Source organism: Schizosaccharomyces osmophilus, chromosome 2, assembly GCF_027921745.1.
Source record: "Schizosaccharomyces osmophilus chromosome 2, complete sequence".
NCBI classification, from domain to species: domain Eukaryota; kingdom Fungi; phylum Ascomycota; class Schizosaccharomycetes; order Schizosaccharomycetales; family Schizosaccharomycetaceae; genus Schizosaccharomyces; species Schizosaccharomyces osmophilus.
In genome coordinates, this window is record NC_079239.1 from 3,061,124 (window position 1) to 3,081,016 (window position 19,893).

At 39.6% G+C, this 19,893-nt stretch overlaps 7 protein-coding genes across 7 annotated transcripts; 5 read left to right on the plus strand and 2 right to left on the minus strand.

Moving 5' to 3' along the window:
• Nucleotides 1-141: 141 nt before the first annotated feature.
• Nucleotides 142-4,860, plus strand: aro1 (pentafunctional aromatic polypeptide Aro1; the record flags this gene model as incomplete). The annotated part of the gene is made up of 1 exon (XM_056182671.1): nucleotides 142-4,860. The coding sequence occupies one exon, from the start codon at nucleotides 142-144 to the stop codon at nucleotides 4,858-4,860; it is 4,719 nt and encodes a 1,572-aa protein (XP_056038453.1).
• A 435-nt stretch (nucleotides 4,861-5,295) lies between these two features.
• hhf1 (histone H4 h4.1) lies at nucleotides 5,296-5,607 on the minus strand (the record flags this gene model as incomplete). Its single annotated transcript, XM_056182672.1, has 1 exon — nucleotides 5,296-5,607. The coding sequence occupies one exon, from the start codon at nucleotides 5,605-5,607 to the stop codon at nucleotides 5,296-5,298; it is 312 nt and encodes a 103-aa protein (XP_056037533.1).
• Nucleotides 5,608-6,020: 413 nt separating this feature from the next.
• Nucleotides 6,021-6,431, plus strand: hht1 (histone H3 h3.1; the record flags this gene model as incomplete). The annotated part of the gene is made up of 1 exon (XM_056182673.1): nucleotides 6,021-6,431. One exon carries the CDS (start codon nucleotides 6,021-6,023, stop codon nucleotides 6,429-6,431), a length of 411 nt encoding a protein of 136 aa, XP_056037534.1.
• Nucleotides 6,432-7,240: 809 nt separating this feature from the next.
• Nucleotides 7,241-8,947, plus strand: alg9 (mannosyltransferase complex subunit Alg9; the record flags this gene model as incomplete). The annotated part of the gene is made up of 1 exon (XM_056182674.1): nucleotides 7,241-8,947. One exon carries the CDS (start codon nucleotides 7,241-7,243, stop codon nucleotides 8,945-8,947), a length of 1,707 nt encoding a protein of 568 aa, XP_056038158.1.
• Nucleotides 8,948-9,311: 364 nt separating this feature from the next.
• Nucleotides 9,312-10,475, minus strand: pmo25 (mo25 family protein Pmo25; the record flags this gene model as incomplete). The annotated part of the gene is made up of 3 exons (XM_056182675.1): nucleotides 9,312-9,746; nucleotides 9,863-10,315; nucleotides 10,374-10,475. The coding sequence occupies 3 exons, from the start codon at nucleotides 10,473-10,475 to the stop codon at nucleotides 9,312-9,314; spliced, it is 990 nt and encodes a 329-aa protein (XP_056038752.1).
• Nucleotides 10,476-11,422: 947 nt separating this feature from the next.
• On the plus strand, nucleotides 11,423-13,359 carry klp3 (kinesin-like protein Klp3; the record flags this gene model as incomplete). Its single annotated transcript, XM_056182676.1, has 5 exons — nucleotides 11,423-11,533; nucleotides 11,608-11,707; nucleotides 11,795-11,868; nucleotides 11,917-12,070; nucleotides 12,125-13,359. 5 exons carry the CDS (start codon nucleotides 11,423-11,425, stop codon nucleotides 13,357-13,359), a joined length of 1,674 nt encoding a protein of 557 aa, XP_056037508.1.
• Nucleotides 13,360-14,097: 738 nt separating this feature from the next.
• Nucleotides 14,098-18,903, plus strand: mak1 (phosphorelay sensor kinase Mak1; the record flags this gene model as incomplete). Its single annotated transcript, XM_056182677.1, has 1 exon — nucleotides 14,098-18,903. One exon carries the CDS (start codon nucleotides 14,098-14,100, stop codon nucleotides 18,901-18,903), a length of 4,806 nt encoding a protein of 1,601 aa, XP_056038269.1.
• Between the last annotated feature and the right edge of the window lie 990 nt (nucleotides 18,904-19,893).

Below are 19,893 nucleotides of genomic sequence, written 5' to 3' on the forward strand. Positions count from 1 at the left end.
AGGACGATTACGAAGCGCAACGAATCTGTAAATATGTGTAGTATCTGAAAGTGTAAATATCGTATTGTATCATCCAAACCGCTACCATATTCTTGAACTGGTCCAGTGAGATTTTTGCCGTAAAGGCTTTTTACTTGCAATATGTCAAGTGAATCAGATTTGATTACGGTCCCTATCCTTGGCAAGGAGACCGTAAAGGTTGGTTTCGGTTTAGACGAATATATCGCTACTGAAATTTTGAAGGAATTCGAATCCTCAACGTATGTTGTAATTACAGATTCTAACATTGCACCTCATTATTTGGAACCTTTTGAGCATATCTTTAGAAATGCTATTCAAAAGAGTGGAGCTCAGTCGAGATTTTTGAGCTATGTTATTCCACCTGGAGAATCATCCAAGTGTCGGGCGACGAAAGCAGAGATCGAGGATTGGATGCTTTCTCAATCTTGCACTAGAGACACTCTATTGATTGCCATGGGTGGTGGTGTTATTGGGGATTTAGTTGGTTATGTTGCTGCCACTTTTATGCGTGGTATTCGTTTCGTTCAAATGCCTACAACTTTGCTTGCGATGGTAGATTCTTCCATTGGCGGTAAAACTGGTATTGATGCCCCTCTTGGAAAGAATTTAATTGGCGCTTTTTGGCAGCCCTTGAGAGTTTATGTGGATTTACTTGTTTTGCATACATTGTCTCCTCGTCAAATTATCAATGGTTTAGCAGAAATAATTAAAACTGCTGCTATGTGGAATGAAAAGGATTTCCAATTACTGGAAAACAACTCTGCTCTCCTCATCGAAGAAATCCACAAGCCAGCTGTTTCCGGAGAGTACAAATTCTCCAAGATTAAAGATTTGCTTCAAAAGATTATTCTTTCTTCAATCCGTACAAAGTGTGAAGTTGTAACTCTTGATGAACGTGAGGGTGGTCTTCGTAACTTGCTTAATTTCGGCCATAGTATTGGACATGCATATGAAGCCATTTTGTACCCCCAAATTCTTCATGGTGAATGTGTCGCAATCGGCATGATGAAAGAGGTTGAACTTGCAAGACACTTGGGTATATTAAAACCTAATGCTGTTGGAAGATTGGCTAAGTGTCTTGTGTCCTACAACTTACCTGTTAGCGTCAATGATCCTAAAATAAAGAAATATGCAGGCTTCAAGACTTGTCCTGTTGAAAATCTCATATTGACCATGGCCGTCGATAAAAAGAATCAAGGATCCAAAAAGCGTGTTGTAATCTTAAAGGCTATCGGAGAGACTTACGAAAAACATGCCACTGTAGTTTCCGATGATGAAATTCGATTTGTACTTTCTTCTGATGTTAAGGTCGACACTTTTACCGAACATTCTCTAGAGGTTGTGATTACTCCACCTGGCTCCAAATCTATTTCTAATCGTGCTCTTGTATTGGCTGCTTTATCACAAGGTACATGTCGTCTTACCAATATGCTGCACTCTGATGATACCCAGTTTATGATGTCTGCCTTAGAATCCCTTGGAGCAGCTAAGTTTTCATGGGAAGATAATGGAGAAACTCTTGTTGTAGACGGTAGTGGCGGTAAAATGAGTGCCCCTAAAGAGGCTCTTTATTTAGGTAATGCTGGAACTGCTGCTCGCTTCTTGACAGGTGTCTCTGCACTAGTTCCAACTAGCGACAAGGAACATGGTGTTGTTCTTACAGGTAATCATAGAATGAAGGTCCGTCCAATAGGTCCTTTGGTGGATGCCTTACGAAACAACGGTTGTACAGTTGAATATCTCGAAAAAGAAGGTTCTTTGCCTCTTTCTACATCTTCTGTAGCTGGTTTAAAGGGTGGTGTCATTGAACTTGCTGCCACAGTCTCCTCTCAGTATGTTTCTTCCATTCTTATGTGTGCTCCCTATGCATCCGAACCTGTTACGCTTAAGTTAGTTGGTGGTAAACCAATATCACAACTTTATATTGATATGACTATTGCCATGATGGCTTCTTTTGGCATCGTTGTCGAAAAATCATCAACAGAAGAAAACACTTACCATATTCCCCATGCGAAGTACCAGAGTCCTTCTAAGTACGAAATCGAGAGTGATGCCAGCTCTGCTACTTATCCTTTAGCAATTGCTGCTATTACTGGAACTAAGTGTACTGTTCCTAATATTGGAAGTGCCTCGCTGCAAGGTGATTCCCGTTTCGCTAGGGATGTACTTAAGCCTATGGGTTGCTTGGTTGAGCAAACCGCAAATAGCACGACAGTCCAAGGTCCTCCCAAGGGTCAACTGAAGCCGCTCGAGTATGTTGACATGGAAACCATGACCGATGCCTTCTTAACCGCTTCTGTGGTCGCTGCAGTAGCTACCAATGCCGAGGGTGACCCTGTCACTCGTATTACTGGTATTGCCAACCAAAGAGTTAAAGAATGCAATCGTATTGCTGCTATGGTTCATGAATTGGCAAAATTTGGTGTTCGTGCTGGTGAACTAGAAGATGGTATTTACATCTTTGGTCAAGACTACAAGCTATTAAAATCTCCTGAAGAGGGTGTCTATACTTATGACGACCATCGAGTTGCTATGGCGTTTAGCTTATTAGCTCTCCTTACACCTTCGCCTACTGTTGTTATTGATAAAGCCTGTGTTGAGAAAACCTGGCCTTCTTGGTGGGACGTTCTGAAAAATTCCTTTAAGGCTTCAATGTACGGTTCTACCATTGATCACGATGAGCAACAAAATCCTTTAAGTAAAAACGCTTCCATTATATTGATTGGTATGCGTGGAGCTGGCAAAACGACAATTGGCAAGATCATTTCGAAACAGCTCAATATGAAGTTTATCGACTTGGATGAATGGTTAGAAGATCGTTTGGCTATGCCCATTCCTCAGGTCATATTCAAATTGGGTTGGGATGCTTTTCGTGTTGAAGAACACAAATTACTTCGTGAATTCATTCATGAACGTCCATATGGCTTTGTTGCTGCTAGTGGAGGTGGTGTAATTGAGATGAACGACTCGCGCATGTTACTTGAAAATTATGTTAAGAATGGAGGCATTGTTTTACATGTTCACAGAAACCTTGATCACATAGTTTCTTACCTTTCGAAGGATACTAGCCGACCTGCTTACAAAGATCAAGAAAACATTCTGAGTGTGTATGCTCGACGCCATGAATGGTATCGCCAATGCCGCTCACACTATTTTATCAGCCCCGTTTTGGACGAGACGGTTGTAGAGGAAAAGATTGAATATTCGATGTCTAGATTTTTGGAAGTTATTACAGGTAAAGCTCAATCCTTGCAAAAGCTTAAGGAGAAGAAGCGGTCCGCATTTTTGACTTTGAACTTCCCTGATATCGAACAAGCTCTTCCCTTATTAAATGATGTGACTTTGGGATGTGACGCCATTGAAATTCGCGTTGATCACTTGAAGGATCCTAAAGCTAAGGATGGAGTTCCAACTTTGGACTTTGTGGCAGAGCAGGTTGCTTTGCTCCGATGCCACACCCATTTGCCCATCATCTTTACTGTTCGCACAAAGAAACAGGGTGGCTTATTTCCTGACGATAAAGAGGAAGAAGCTCTTGAATTAGTCTTATCTGCTATTCGTTACGGTATTAACTATGTTGATGTCGAATTAGGTTGGAGTATCGAAAGTATAACCAAAATATATGAACACAAGAGAAACACCAAGTTACTTATGTCTTGGCATGATCTTTCTGGTAGTTGGTCTTGGGCTAGTCCTCAAGAATGGATGCAAATGATCGACTTGGCATCTTCCTTTGCGGATGTTATTAAGCTTGTGGGTACTGCCAAGGACTTTAAGGACAATTTAGAACTTGAGAACTTCCGTAACTCAGTAACCAGCACGATGAAGATTCCCTTAATTGCTATTAATATGGGAAGCAAGGGACAACTTTCTAGAGTGTTTAACAAGTTTTTAACACCTGTAACACATCCTGATTTGCCCTCAAAAGCTGCTCCTGGCCAGTTGAGTGTAAAGCAGTTGAATGAGGCTTTGGCTTTAATTGGTGAGATTGTTCCCAAGAATTTCTATGTCTTTGGCAAGCCAGTTTCGCATTCACGTTCACCAATTCTTCACAACACTGCATACAGATTGTTGGGTCTGCCTCATTCTTACGAAGCTTACGAAACCAACTCCGTTGAGGAAGTGGAAGGTATACTCCGTAGCCCTGATTTCGGGGGTGCAAATGTTACTATTCCTTACAAGTTGCCTATTATGCAATATATGGATGATTTGAGTCATGAAGCAAGATTCTTTGGAGCTGTAAACACAGTTATTCCTTCCATGAAGGAAGGGAAGTTGCATCTTCGGGGAGACAATACCGATTGGCGCGGTATCTATGATACCTTTACTGCTGCTTTAGACGGAATGTCTTTGGCAGGATCCAGTGCTTTAGTAATTGGTGCAGGTGGCACAAGTCGGGCTGCTATTTATACATTGCATCGTTTGGGCGTTTCGGAAATTTACCTAGTGAATCGCACATTAGCTAATTCACGTACGGTTGAAAACGTATTTCCACCCGAGTACAATATCAGGGTGTTGGATGCCGATAAGGTAACTCCTGAAGAATTGAATGGTGTTTCGATTGCTTCAGCCATTTCTACGGTTCCTGCAGACAAGGCCCTCCCTGAAGGAGTGGATCGTTTGGTGAGGGCTTTGATCGCCAGTGGCGATAGACAATCTATATTTTTGGATATGGCTTACAAGCCATTGCATACTCCTTTGATGGGTGTTGCTTCTGAGCACGGATGGCGTTGTTCCAGCGGTTTAGAGGTATTGGTGCGTCAAGGACTCGCTTCTTTCCAAATGTGGACTGGCATGAATCCTCCTTTTGCTCCGGTATATAAAAAGGTGATTGAGTAAATAGAAGATAGCTTACATTGAATAAAAATGTTCTGGTTATGAAGACTGAAAGTTGAAAGGGCATTATAGCATCTTTATATATTTATTTTTCTCTTCTTTTTTTTTTTAAATTGCTGGAAAAACTAATCAGCTACAATCCAACATCAAGAAATGAAGAAGGAAATTCCTACTTACTACAATTGAGACACGATCTAGATGGAATGCAAAAAAACATAGGTATATATTAACTGTTTATAATAAATTATTACCGGATTAGAATCGGAAACTTTCATCATTGCATTCATGCTTCGTATCGGCTTCTTGCAAATAGACAATAATGCACATGAAACGAATCAGAAAGAAAAAAGTGTGTTGTACAGAAAAGGGGAAACAAAAGGAAAAATAATAAATGCAATGTCCATAAACGACGTCCAACATGCGAATGAAGGATGTTGTTTAACCACCGAAACCGTAAATGGTACGGCCTTGGCGCTTCAAAGAGTAGACAACGTCCAAAGAAGTGACGGTCTTACGCTTGGCATGCTCAGTGTACGTGACGGCGTCACGAATGACACTTTCCAAGAACAACTTCAAAACAGCACGGGTTTCTTCATAGACCAAAGCAGAAATACGCTTTACACCACCACGACGGGCAAGACGACGAATTGCAGGCTTGGTAATACCTTGGATGTTGTCACGCAGAATCTTACGGTGACGCTTAGCACCACCCTTTCCCAAACCTTTACCACCTTTACCACGACCAGACATGATTCAACGAAGAGAAAAAGAAAAAAGTTATACAGTCGAGCGCGACGAAATTAGACCAACAAAGATTGATTCCTTACTGGAAATAAGGAAAATATAGAACAGAAAGAGGCAATTGCTTTACAAACGCGTAAGCAATTCCAATATAATGTTTACCAAAGTAATTGCTGTGTAAAAGTTTGGTGTTTGACAGGTTGTGGAAAATGTGCGGCGCGCTTCCTATATGTTTCATTTCTTCATCAAAAACCCTAACCCCAAATGCGATGAAGATGTGTGACCTCGCGTACATATATATGAAGAGAGAGTTAGAACTTGCCATTAACCAAACATCAACGAATTCGAATTCTTTGGATTTTAGAAAGTTCGAATTGATCATAAACAACGCTTTTATTTGATTATAAATTTGGAAAGTTATAATGGCTCGTACTAAGCAGACCGCACGTAAATCCACTGGTGGTAAGGCTCCTCGTAAGCAACTTGCCTCGAAGGCAGCCCGTAAAGCTGCTCCCGCTACTGGTGGTGTCAAGAAGCCTCACCGTTATCGCCCCGGTACAGTCGCTCTTCGTGAAATTCGTCGTTACCAAAAGTCTACTGAATTGTTGATCCGTAAGCTTCCTTTCCAACGTTTGGTTCGTGAAATCGCCCAAGACTTTAAGACTGATTTGCGTTTCCAATCTTCCGCTGTCGGTGCCCTTCAAGAAGCCGTCGAAGCTTACCTTGTTTCTCTTTTCGAAGACACCAACTTGTGTGCTATCCACGGTAAGCGTGTCACTATTCAACCCAAGGATATGCAATTGGCCCGTCGTCTCCGTGGTGAACGTGCCTAAGCGCCATCCTGAGGATTGTTTTCGTTTAGCTTTTTGAATGCGACTTGTGAACGACGCAGTGATTGAAATCTATATTATGTTGGAAAGTGGTCTCAAGTTGGTGTCTTTAGGCGTTGAAAGAATGGAAGGACGAGCAAGGTGAAAGAAACAGTTGGTCGGAACTTGGTATTGTCATGTTTTTTGTACTGATTTGTTATAAAACCTAACGTTTCTGTATTTATTGGACAAGATGCCTCCCAAATTCAACAATGGATCGTGTACATTAATGAATTAAAGCAGTAATAATAATAATAATCATGTTTAATTTTGTATTTCTCAAGGAGTGTGTAACTCAAGGCAAAGTCGTAGAAGGGAATGTCTGGTAGGGAGAGTGTTACTAGCTGAAAAACAGTCGGTTTGCTTTCAGAAACGGGACTAGCTAAAGCTTGTAAAGGAGTAATTGAAGTTCCATGTACATATAATTGTAATATCCGTCGAAAAGGCCTTGCTTTGGAAGTTGCATGGATCATTGCCGAGTCCTCTGTAGGCTTCCAACTAGCAGTCAACTACTACCATCTTTGTCAGTAGGGAAGTAGTGCGAAACCCCATTTTAAGCGGAAATTTGATTCAGTTATCTGATGATTTATTAAATCTATTTTATCTCTACAAATTTTAAAACGCCTGAAACCTTGTCGAAGCGGATAAATCTAACAAGTAGCTGGTTGCGGTGTTCCCTTTCTCTTAGTTTCTTCTTGTTGCCTTCATTCTCAGGGACTTTTTTTGTTAATATTAAAAGAATTCTTCTCCAAGAACGCATATCTTTTTCAAGGATGCCGTCGACTCCTCATAAAAAAACACTGCCCGTTTCTTTCCTCTGGACCTTTAGCATTCTGCTCGTTTTACATCTTACATCCGCGTCGTTTCGCGTGATTGACGACTGTGACGAGGTATACAATTATTGGGAACCGTTGCACTATCTGTTATATGGGTATGGTCTTCAAACATGGGAGTACTCTCCCGAGTACTCCATTCGCAGCTGGTTCTATGTTTTACTGCATGCTATTCCAGCGACTGTAGCTAAAACTATGGGTCTTAGTCGTCTCCATGTCTTTTATTTTGTCCGTGGTGTTATGGCCTGCTTTTCAGCCTTCTGTGAAGCTACCCTTGTTCAAGCCGTTGCAAAGAACTTTAATCGTGCTGTGGCCCTTCATCTTACGTCCATTCTATTTGTCAGCTCTGGCATATGGGTTGCCAGTACTAGCTTTCTCCCGTCGTCCTTTGCCATGAATATGGTCACTTTATCTTTATCCGCCCAGTTAAGCCTTCCTTCTACCAGGCGTACCGTAAAAGTACTTTCGTTCGTCGTGATTGGTGCAATTTTGGGCTGGCCATTTTCCGCTGCCTTGTCGATTCCATTTGTTCTTCTCGAACTTATGGATATCAGGCGCCAATTTGTACCTTTGATCACCCGCTGGCTGAAAGCTGGTTTGGTTTGCCTTCTGATTGCAGGAGTTTGTATAGCCGTGGATTCTTTCTTTTATCAGAAGTTCGAATTTGTAGCTTGGAACATTGTCAAGTACAATGTCCTCGCAAAAGACGGCCGTGGCCCCGACATATATGGTACTGAACCTTGGTGGTATTATTTTGCAAACTTAACTCTGCAACACAATATCGCCTTTTGGTTTGCTTTAGCATGTGGTCCTTTTGTATTCATTGCTGCTCTCACCAATTGGATTAATTTAGACTCTTTCCTTGATCTTTCCTCTGTCATTTCCCCATTTTATCTGTGGTTGCTAATTTTCCTTTTACAGCCTCATAAGGAAGAGCGTTTTATGTACCCCATTTATCCTGTTCTTTGCTTAGCTGGTGCTGTCGGATTGGATATGTTTATTAAAATTAGCATGAACCTTTACACAAGTATGACACGTAAAGCTGGCTCTACGTTTCCCGTCCGTATTCTTGTCCTCAGTATTTACGCTCTCATGGGATTCATCAGTATTGCCAGAATTTTGGCTGTCCAAAATTACAATGCGCCGATGGTCGTATATCCTGCCCTTAGATATCTAAAAGCTTCTGAAAGCCCCATTATGAATGTTTGCGTTGGTAAAGAATGGTACAGATATCCTTCTAGTTTCTTCCTTCCTGAAAACGCTCGCCTCAAGTACGTAAAGAGTGAGTTTGATGGGATCTTGCCCGCTGAGTTTAAGGAAGACAACGGTACGAGCTGGTGGAATCGTCCTGGCTATTATGAAACCCCTATGTATATGAACGACTTGAACAATGAAGAACCTACTCGTTATGTCTCTTTGGAAGAATGTGACTTTTTAATAGATTCCGAGTTTACATACTCGAAGCCAACCAAACATGAGTTGGTGTATTCAAAGGAGCCTGAATGGAAGGTTTTGTTTATGTTTCCTTTTATTGACACGAAGAATACTCCATTTTTGGGAAGAGCCTTGTCAGTTCCTTTCACCGATCCGAAATGGGGTAGATACGAAGTGCTTACACAAAAGCCCGTGAACATTACATTGCCTTGAACGTGTTTATGTATTTGATATGAATTTCAATGGTTGTTTTGAAGCGACAATTCCAATTTATTGTATACGCTTTCGTTGAAAAACATTAATACTTTCGTTAGAGAATAAGGAAGAAAATTTTTTATTGCACCTTTTTGAGTAGTTTCTTTATATATTTAATGAATAATAGCCTGTATGAAATGCATAACATGAGCTAAGTAATTATCGTTGGGTAACATTAAGACCGATTTTTCCATTCTAATTTACAAGACAGGTACAAAAAAAAAAAAAAAAGATATAAAAATATAAAAAATAAATCAAAAAAAAAGCATTAAGGAAAGTCGGTTGGGAAAAAGAGGGCGTTGAGAAAAGAGAAATAAAGGTATCATAAACGTTCGATTTGTTTCAGAATAAATGCACGTTCATCGTTAAACTGTTCATCATTCTTTCTGTCATTATGAAAAACAGAAAGATAAGTAAGTAATTTGGATTTGTTTCGTCGCAAAATTTCCACTACTTCTGGAGACTTCTCGGGGTTGGCGACAAAGAGTTTGAAGACGTGAAAAGCTTCAAACTGAATATTCTTACTTTTATCTCGTAATAAAATCATCATTAATTTTAAATTTTCTGCAGAAGCCAAATAACGAGTCATGACAGAGTAGTTGGCACGATTCAGCAAGATTTCACCCAGCAATTTCAGCGATTGTCGCTTAGTGACATAGTTTACAGAATTTAACAAAACAGTAAAGTGCGAAAAAAACCGATCAAAGTTCTTAAAGATAAATTCTGCAACGCGATGTTTATGGGTTAGTAAAAGAGCCTACTCAGGATGTTAGTAAATGAAAGCAGAAGGAATGAAGCGATACTAGCAGAAAGCCTCTTTTCTAATGTGGATGAAATGTAAATGAAAATATCTAAACCAATTTGAGAACTCACCTTGAACGTAGAAAACGCATCACTGGCGACATCGAAACTAGGGGCTTGTACCAAGTCGAAAAACAACCAAAACTGATTTGTTTCTAGCAACACCTGATTCAATATATCGTGTCTGGCACACTCACGTAAAACAGTTCCGGCCGTAAAGGCAGATTCAGGGTATTGGTAATAGGAAATGAGGATGGGGAAAATGTTGGTGTTCCCCATGATATAGTCGACGGTAGGGCATCGGGAAGCTACTTGTCTACGAAGCATAGCACTGAAAATTAATCCCGTATCCTTGCGGGACTCAAAGTCCAGCTTTCGCAAGTTTCGCACCAGAAGGAGAAGCACATTCGACTGATAAATTTGCAACGACAATTCTGAAACCTGGTCTGCATGGGGCTCCGTTTCTGCAGTACCGCAAAGAGCAATCCTTAAGTTTTGCAGGCTCTTTGCAATTTCATCAAACGACTATTTGTTTACATTAGTCAAACATCCTTTATGCTACTTTTCGTCTCCGTTTTCGTACCTTCTTTTTATCCTGATTTCCCTCTAAACGATGCAGCTGCTCACAAAGATTGCGAACAACATCCTGATTTGATTTAGGTCGTTTCGCAAATAAAAACGACATGCGGAATCGTTAAGTGATATTCTGCACTCTCCTGTTTTTATCCCATCCTGGTCCCTGCAAGGAGCTGAGTGGGGGTGATGTTAAGCCAGCGTGGGGGGATGCATATTCAAACCTGAATGCTAGTGCATCCTCAGTGGGGGAGAATCTTGTAAGCAGAACAGCAAGTGGGGGGATGGATTGGAAGTTTTGTATGGAAAAGTCGCGACGTTTATTACTGTGAATCGCAGAGACTTGGATCCTTTTTTCCAAATTCAGAGGTCTATAATGTTCCCGCAAGCGACCTTTCTTCAACGCGGTGAATTTCAATGAACGTAAACAAATATCGTCGTAACAAGTATTGTAAGAAAATAGTGAACGATGCTATGTATTGATAGTAAACAAACAAAGGGCAGGAACAATCATGAAATGGAAAAAGGGAGTCTATTGAGTTTTAAAGTATTTTCTTTTGAGTATTTTTAAGTGAATACTAGTATCTCTTCGAGGAAAATTTTTGGGGGATCCATAGGGTTTAACTTTAGAGGAAAAAGACTTGTTTGCCTTATGACTCGTGACGATTCTTTACACCTTTTTTATTTTACATTTTCTTTGTCTTTATTTTTTCGTTCTCTTCTTCTTTACAAGTGAAATTCATAGATGGTTTCAAGTATATTCTTCTGGGATACCAACAACTACCAACGAATTCAAGGATAATCTGAAAGGACGTAACGGAAATTCAATACTTGTCTTTAACTCATTCAAACAACTCATTGCTGATTAACATTGTGATTTGTTTGGTTGGTTTCTACAAATCCAAAGAGCTAAACTCCTCTCGCTCCTCTTCTTTTTTCCATAAAACTTTCATTTGCCTTTTAGAGCAAGCAAAATTCTTTGTGCTCTAGATTCCTCCTTTCATTTCTATTCCACTTTAGTGTTCCGTCCGAATTTGTAAAGTGTGATACATTTATGGAATGACTTCTGTCAAAGTTGTTTCAAGGATTCGTCCATCAAATCCTTTTGAAAAATCTTTAGGATTTGAAGAGATTGTATCCCCTTTGAATGAAAATACTATGCATATAAATGTTTGTAATCAAGCTTTTACCGAATCTTCTGGCTTTTGCTTTCACGCTTGAATTCTCTTGCTAACAGCGTTTAGACAAATGATTACACAGGAAATTTTGTTTTCGACAGAGTCTTTGGATCCGACAGCACTCAAGAGGATCTGTTTTCCTATTCTATCAAACCTACAGTGGACGGTAAGAAATTCCAGACGGCGTTTAAGAAAACCTCGCAGCTTGTATTTATTAATCTATGTATCTTTTTTGCCTTATGCTAATGAGTAGATTTATTTCAAGGATACAATGGCACCGTTTTAGCCTACGGCCAGACGGGGTCTGGGAAAACGTATACAATGATGGTATAGTGGGCTTCCAAGCAAGGAATGTGCTAACTTCGAAACAAATAGGGCGTGGAAGGAGATCCTGAAAACTCAGGTTTGACTCCGAGAATGCTTCATAGGATATTCGACAAAATTCGATCGTCTCCCTCAACAACCGAATACGAAGTGAAGGTTTCTTATATGGAAATCTACATGGAAAAAATTCGGGATCTACTTTCTCGTATGGTTTGCATATTTATCTTTGCGTTGGATTTGTAAAACTAACTCATGATAGCTGACAATGATCATCTGACCGTTCACGAAAACAAACTCCAGGGTGTTTATGTTGAAGGATTGAAAACCGTATATGTATCGAGTGAAGCAGAAGCGTTTCAGATTTTGAACCAAGGGATGAATTCTCGAGCGGTCGCAAGTACCAACATGAATGCTACTAGCTCTCGATCCCATTCGATCTTCGTTGTAGAAGTTGTACAGACCAATAACTCCTCTGGAGAAACAAGGCGTGGTCGTTTATTTCTAGTAGACCTTGCAGGTTCTGAAAGTGTGGGCAAAAGCGGTGCCGTTGGGCAAACGCTTGAAGAGGCAAAAAAGATTAACCGGTCACTTTCCACCCTGGGAATGGTCATCAATTCCTTAACAGAAAACAAACACGGTCATACACCTTATCGTGATTCCAAGCTGACCAGAATCTTGAAAGAATCTTTGGGTGGTAACTCTCGAACGACGCTGATTATCAATTGCTCTCCTAGCATTTACAATGCTAGCGAAACACTCTCTACATTGCGTTTTGGCAACCGTGCCAAGAATATAAAAAACAAGGTTGTCGTTAATTCAGAGCTTTCCATGGACGAAATGAAGCGGAAACTGCACTTTTACAAAGAGTTATTGTCACATTGTGACTGTAATCTTTTTGAAAAAGTTAAACTCTCTAGCAAAGAAGACCCATCGAATCTGTTTTTGGAAGCAGAAGAAACTCCTTCAATGCATGACCATGTGTCTGCAAAACATTCAACGGGAACAACATCAATAGACAATTTTCATGACATGGCCTTTGAAGTGGACAACGATTCGACACAAACTGGCTCGCAAATCCTTGACTCTGCCAATTCCAAGACAGAGGCCGTTGAACAGTTGTACGCGAGAGCACAGACTGAGCTCAAAAATCGGGATGGCCTACTATGTTCTACTCGCCAACAGCTTTCGTATCTTATGGAAGCGTTGGGAGATGCCCATAAACGATACGTTGAATTAGTGCAAAACCATCGAACGAAAGAGGAGACAGATAACACGTCTCAAGCATCTTCGACTGTTGAAACCCCATCCGGCATAGAAAAACAAGACGAAGATCAAGTAAACCAAGAACGTGAATTACTTTTACAGAAACTGAGCGTTTTGGATACATCATTGACGTCTTTGGTGTATGTTCAGCAACGGCTTCTTCAAGCTGTCTCGTCTAATAAACGTCCAGGAAGCGGGACTGTTGTAAAAAAGATTCAAGGAGGACACTGATACTGATACTGACACTGAGGTATTGCTTTCGAATTTATTTTCAGTCAACTGTCTTTCATTACATACTACAATCAATCGAAAATTGCATTGTGGCCATACCATACTCATCATCTCTAGCTCTACATTCTGTTCTACCTGGATAGCAGACGACCTACTACGAATTCAATCCTACTTTGTTGAACGGTGATCATACAAAATTTTCTTTCATTTTCTTTTTTTCTCTCTGACATTTTAAGGCCACCTTAGAAGTTATTAATTAAGCTGCTTTTTCATTATTGGGCAGTATCTACTTTACTGGGTATCCACTATATCATATCGACGCTAGGTTCTCAGACTAAATTAGATTGTTGAGCCTCACTAAAAGGTGATCAGATCCGAAAAATATCGAAGATTATGAAGTTGTCCTTTGCATATTTCAGGATTTCTTTTTATTATTTGAATGCTAAAATTATAGCGACAAAAAATTGGCCGTTGGCTTTTGATATTTTTGAACGCTGTTAGACAAGACGAAGTCAAGCATAGAATTCTTGTGCGCGTTTGTTTCTTTGGAACTTAATTGTCTGGATTTATTTTGGCGTAATTGATTCCTATGGTCAAAAATTTCTCATAAGCTTCTTTCATTTTTATACTACTTTCCATATATATAGTCATATTTGGTCCTTTTGACTTTGGTCTCGTTTTATACTCAATTGCTGTTAGACGAAATTAATTGCAGATTTCGGTATTCTTTTGCCTGTTATGGGGCTTTCGAAAGAGACTGAGTCGCAAAATGCAACCCCCTCTCATCTAGACAAGTTGAAAGTAGCTATGGATGAACAGTTCATCAAGTCCTCAAAGATTGTCAACTCTTTCCGAGGGTCCAACAAATTACCAGCAGATTCAATATCGGGTGAATCGCCTTCGGCTCCTGGTAATTCGCAAGCTCTTCATCCTTTGCCATTTTCGAGTTTATCCAGTTCTACTGATGGAATCTCTTCTAATTTGAACTTTCCTCGTCTTCCAACGCAACAACGACCGTCCCTAGATAAACCAGAATTTTTTTTTGAAACGCCCGTCGCTTCAAATCGTACAAACAATCTTGCATCCCGACGATCATTTGAACAGAGCAATTCTTCCGCCAATTCATTAAAAGATTTAGGTGGTGTGGCTTCCATTAATAATAGAGATAACTTGACAACGAATGATAGTAGAGGAGATTCTACAAATTCTTCTTTACACGAGCCGTTCGAAACCGATTATTTTTCAGAATGGTCTCGTCCGCCCTCTTCGGATCCTCTAGAAAGTCAATACCCTAATTTTTTTGAATTCGCTTTTTTATTAGTATCCACTATCGATATCTCTCTGCTCTGGAAAAATGTTATCGACATCTTTACACAACAATATTTGGCCCTCGAACTTTCTTTAATAGAACCCTGTGATGTATCAGATCCCTTTAATACTCCCTGGAAGTTAAAATGCTTATACCAAGGATCTAAAGCGCGTAATCAAAAGAATGATACCAATGATTCTGAGATGGACAATAAAAAAACCAATCAATCTGATTCATGCAGTATAACGGCTTCTACTGGTGCAAAAGGCATTATCTATAATTCCCAACGATCGCCTCCGATGAGAAGCCCGTTAATAGATCATTATACCGTTCAAACAGTTCTTGAACGGAAAGCTGCTTTAGTGTATACCAGACGACATACATATCCCAGTGGACCGTCTCCGAACTCCAGCGGTATTTCTTCAACAGAACGAATTACTCAGTCTGAGGGTGTAAATGGCGACAGTAGTACCAAAAAGAGAGACAATAGTATCTCAGATAAATTTCCGCTGTCGCGTCCATCCAAGAATAAATCACTTGGAGGCCCAGACAGTTACGATTATTGCTCAGACTGGGTAACTTCCCGAGAAGCTGATCGCGGTATGTACGATGAATTTGAGCAAAGCTTGTTATCGCCCTGGTCAAAATCTCCTTTGGGTAGTCCGGCCATTCAAACTGACTCTAATCGGAACCCTTTTTTTCAGGGTTTACAAGAAGCTTCCTTTTTGGAGTCTAATGAGAAGAAAGACGAGAGTTTTAACGATGCGCAGAACCTTCATAATGAAACGGTTAACGACTATTTTTCGCATCAATCCCAAGCTGAACATGACACCGCATTAAGCTTAGTTCATATTCCCCTTATACATCCTGGAACTGGCAATTCTAATGCACCATCTAACCGGGTTCCTGTAGCAATCCTTTCTTTCAAATCAAATCTGGTTCCGTATCCCGATAATCTTATATCATATATCGATCGTTTGGTTCCATTCATTTTCGCAGGTTACACAAATTGTCTAGCCACTATGATCCCAAGTAATGTCCCTTCTTTACAAAGTCATGATAATTTACAACCGAATTTGCATTCACGTTCGGCAGCAGGAACAAAACATGGAGATCGTTGTTATAATTCTGAGGATGCGAACGCTTGCCATCATTACGGTGAGAATACAAGCTCAAACCTGAGTGAAGATAAGCTAATTAATTTTTATTTTATGTACAGTAAAAGCATAAAGACATCTCCAAAACTTACTGTTAATGGCTTATCGCTAAGATTCCACAGCACTTTGCAAAGACTAAAGAGAGTGATGAATAAAAAAAGGCGAGGCTTTAACCACAAATGTCATACGGCGAAAAAGGAATGTTTAAAAAGCAAAGAGTCGGATGAAAATTCATTAAAGCCAACTGGTGGTGATCTAGGGCAACAAATTCAATTAGGTGGCGCGTCTCCTCAGTTTTCTCTTTTGAAAAGCATAATAGATTCTATTCCTGTTCATGTGTTCATTGCGGATCCTTTAGACGGAACCGTTGTTTGGGCCAACGGACGGACATTATTGTATTGCGGACTCAGTTTAGACGGCCTATTAAAAAAACAATTCAGCTGTATACATCCAAATGATTTGCAGAGTTTTATGAGGGGTTGGAAACAATTCCTATCTTCTGCTGAAGTTTTTACTAAAGAGATACGCCTTCAACGCTTTGATGGTATGTACCGTTTCTTCATATGCAGAGCTGTTCCGCTACTTGATTGCAGTGGTTCAGTGTTACATGTTTTTGGTACGATGACCGACGTACATGAACAAAAAATTGCTGAATTGGAAGTACAGAGGCAGTCTACTGCTGCTGCTAACGAAAATAATTACCGATCGTTGGCGGAAGCCTCTCCTCAGATTGTGTTTGCGGCTAGCACTAAAAATGGTATTATATATGCTAATGCTCAATGGCTTAGCTATTCGGGATTGTCTTTTGAAAATAGCTTAGGTTTATGCTATCTTTCTGCAGTACACCGAGATGATCGTGAGAAGTGTTTGCTTCCTAATCCTGGCCACGATCCTGGCAATGAGTCTAGCATTGATAATACTTACGTTGCTGAGATACGATTTCGTTCTACTGATGGCTGTTACCGATGGCATTTGGTAAAATCTGTTTGTGTGAATAATTCTGCGGATTATGATTCCAATCTATGGCTAGGTACTTGCACTGATATTCATGATCATAAAGTATTAGAAGAAAAACTAAAAGAGGCAAATGTGGAGGCTCATCGAATTGTAAGGGATAAAATGCAATATTTGTCGAATATGTCTCACGAAATTCGAACTCCTCTTATTGGTATAACTGGAATGGTTAGCTTTCTATTGGAAACCGAATTATCTTCTGAACAAACAAGTTATGCTCATGTTATCCAACAGTCAGCTGAATCCTTACTGACTGTTATAAATGATATTTTGGATTTAAGCAAAGTAAGAGCAGGGATGGTGAAGTTGTCCAGTGAAAGATTTTCGTTACGTGCTTTGATGGAGGATGCCAATGAGACATTAAGCACACTAGCATTTTATAAAGGAATTGAATTAAACTTTATAGTTGATCATAATATCCCAGATGTGCTTTCTGGTGATCGTAACAGAATTCGTCAAGTTGCTCTGAATGTTATCAGCAATGCTATTAAATTTACAGACACAGGTGAGGTAATTACTCTATGTTCCGTGGGGAAATGGTTGAATGAAGATCAATCTGTAATACTAAAGTGGGAATGTATTGATACTGGACCAGGTTTTGATTTGGTAGATCAGTCACGCATATTTAAACCTTTTTCTCAAATTGATGCGTCAAATGCTCGGAAACAAGGATCAGGCTTAGGATTGGTTATTTCTCGTGAGTTAGCAGAACTTCATGGCGGTGAAATGAAATGTAAAAGCATCAAAAGTGTGGGAACGCATTTCATATGGACTGCCAAATTTAAGGTGGACAATGAATATCTCAATTATGATATGCCAGATGGATGTTGCCCTGTTTGTTTTCATCCCTATGAAATTTCTGAAAAGAAGGGTATTCCAAATGTCCGCAAATACGGAGGTGAAATTGCTAAAACACCGACTGAAAACGTTGAGGAAGTATGCCCACATTCTAAAGATGTCAATAAGGATGATGAAAATGGCAGGTCCAAAGAGCAGAAGAATGGTACAATCAATAGCGGATATAATAATCCGTATGCTCCTTCTTTAAACTATTGTCGCTGCTCAACATCGCTTGATCCAAGCAATATACTGTTTTGGAAGCTATATCGCTTTCATTCTGAGGGCTTGCTTCTGAACTACAACGCTTTAGTTGTTGTTGTCTCGCATACAAGATTTAGCGCTGCTGCTCTGGTAAATTTTGTTCAAACTTTGTTGCATGAGAAAACACTAAAAGATATAATATCCTTTAAGGATCCCACAAGAGCATATCATTATTTGGTGGAAACACCTATCAAATCTAATGTGAGTCATATAGTCTTAAATCTAGCTGAAAACGAAGATTATATTACCTATCTTCGTTCTCTTCAACAAAGTGCATCCTACGAAAACACGAATTTTATCGTCATTGTTAGTGCAAAGCAAAAGGCAGCTCTTTCCAGCTTATTTTCAAAGCATGCAATCGATCAATCGAGATTACATTTCGTTTTACGTTTATTAAAGCCTTCGAAACTGTTCCCCATTTTTTACAAGGATTGCCCTCAAATAGATAAAAACCTTCGGCGAAGCAGCCTAATCTCTGAAAGGTTAGCTGATGAGCAGAAAGCCGAAGCTGAGGATTTGCGAAACGATTTGAAGAAGTTCAATTTCAGGGTTCTTTTAGCAGAAGACAATATCATAAACATTAAGGTCATTAGTCGTTTTTTGGACAAAATGGGAGTGGAATATAATGTTGCTATGGATGGTCTGAAGTGTTTCGAAGAGTGGAAGCGAAAAGATCCACATTACTATTCGCTAGTTCTTATGGACTTGCAAATGCCGGTTATGGATGGATATCAAGCGTGTACGGAAATTCGGAAACGTGAATTACAAGATGGACTCGAAGCTACTTCAATTGTTGCTTTGAGTGCAAATGCTTTGTCGCACGTTGCAGCAAGCTGCGAAGAATGCGGTTTTGATACGTACTTATCAAAACCAATAACTTTAAAGCATTTGACTGCCGTGGTATCCAAAATGTTTTACAAAAAAACGCTCGTTAATACAACTGGTAAAGTGACGAGATGTTAAATTATAACCAGAGTGGACGAGTCGCTGAAAATGCTTTTCAAGTCATATTCTGCGATGTTATCGGATTCTGGCGCCTTTTTATGTATTATTTAACTGTGGATGTTGAAAATGGACGACAACGTTCGCTTTGATGGCTTTGGTATGTTATTGTGAATTAATTTAGGGTTAGTATACCTGGTTATTTATTTATATTATTTTATTATGGTTGTCCAGGCAGATTAGTCTCGTGTGAGGCAAATTTGTGAACATTCAGAAACTCTTTGATTTTGACGGACAGCATCTTTATAGAGAGAATTTAGAAAAGATAGGAAGTCCGAGTGATAGCTATTTTTTTTTTTTTTTTATTAATTTCTATTTTGCTTATGATTATGATTATGATACTCGAAAGTTTGGGCTTTGTATATCGTTTGAAGTGGAACTACAGTTTGAATTTTTCAAACTAAGGAACTGAAAGATTCATTTGGCCTTGTTTTCAATTACTTTCTCAGCCAGGTTTAAAAATCAAAAACCGGCTGAAGACGTAGCAAGTATACTATGCACGTAGTACGATGCCCGATCGAAGTTACTATCCTACAATTGTAGTTAGTTACTTTTTTTTTTTTTTGCTTGATACGCATTTCATACAGTAAGTGAAAAACTTCTACAGCTGTGCAGTGCAAGATTAAGTTCAAAGAATGCTATTTGTTTTGTTATTATTTACCAGAACGTTACTGTTAGGACTATGGAAGAAAGCAAAACTAGAGTCCGAGTGCTAAATTTTCTTCGAAGAAATGGAGGAGAATGGACAGCTCAAGATAAAACCTTCAAAAACTGATGAAACGATATTCCAATATTACAATTGAAACTGAATCAAGTAATGGGTGGAATCACCCGTCGTCTCCAAATCAATTATTCCTAACCAAAAATCTGGATTCCCTGCATACTGCCTCCTTTCAATCAAAATCAAGTTAATTGAGGCTATATGACATTACCAACACTCATTAGTAGCGA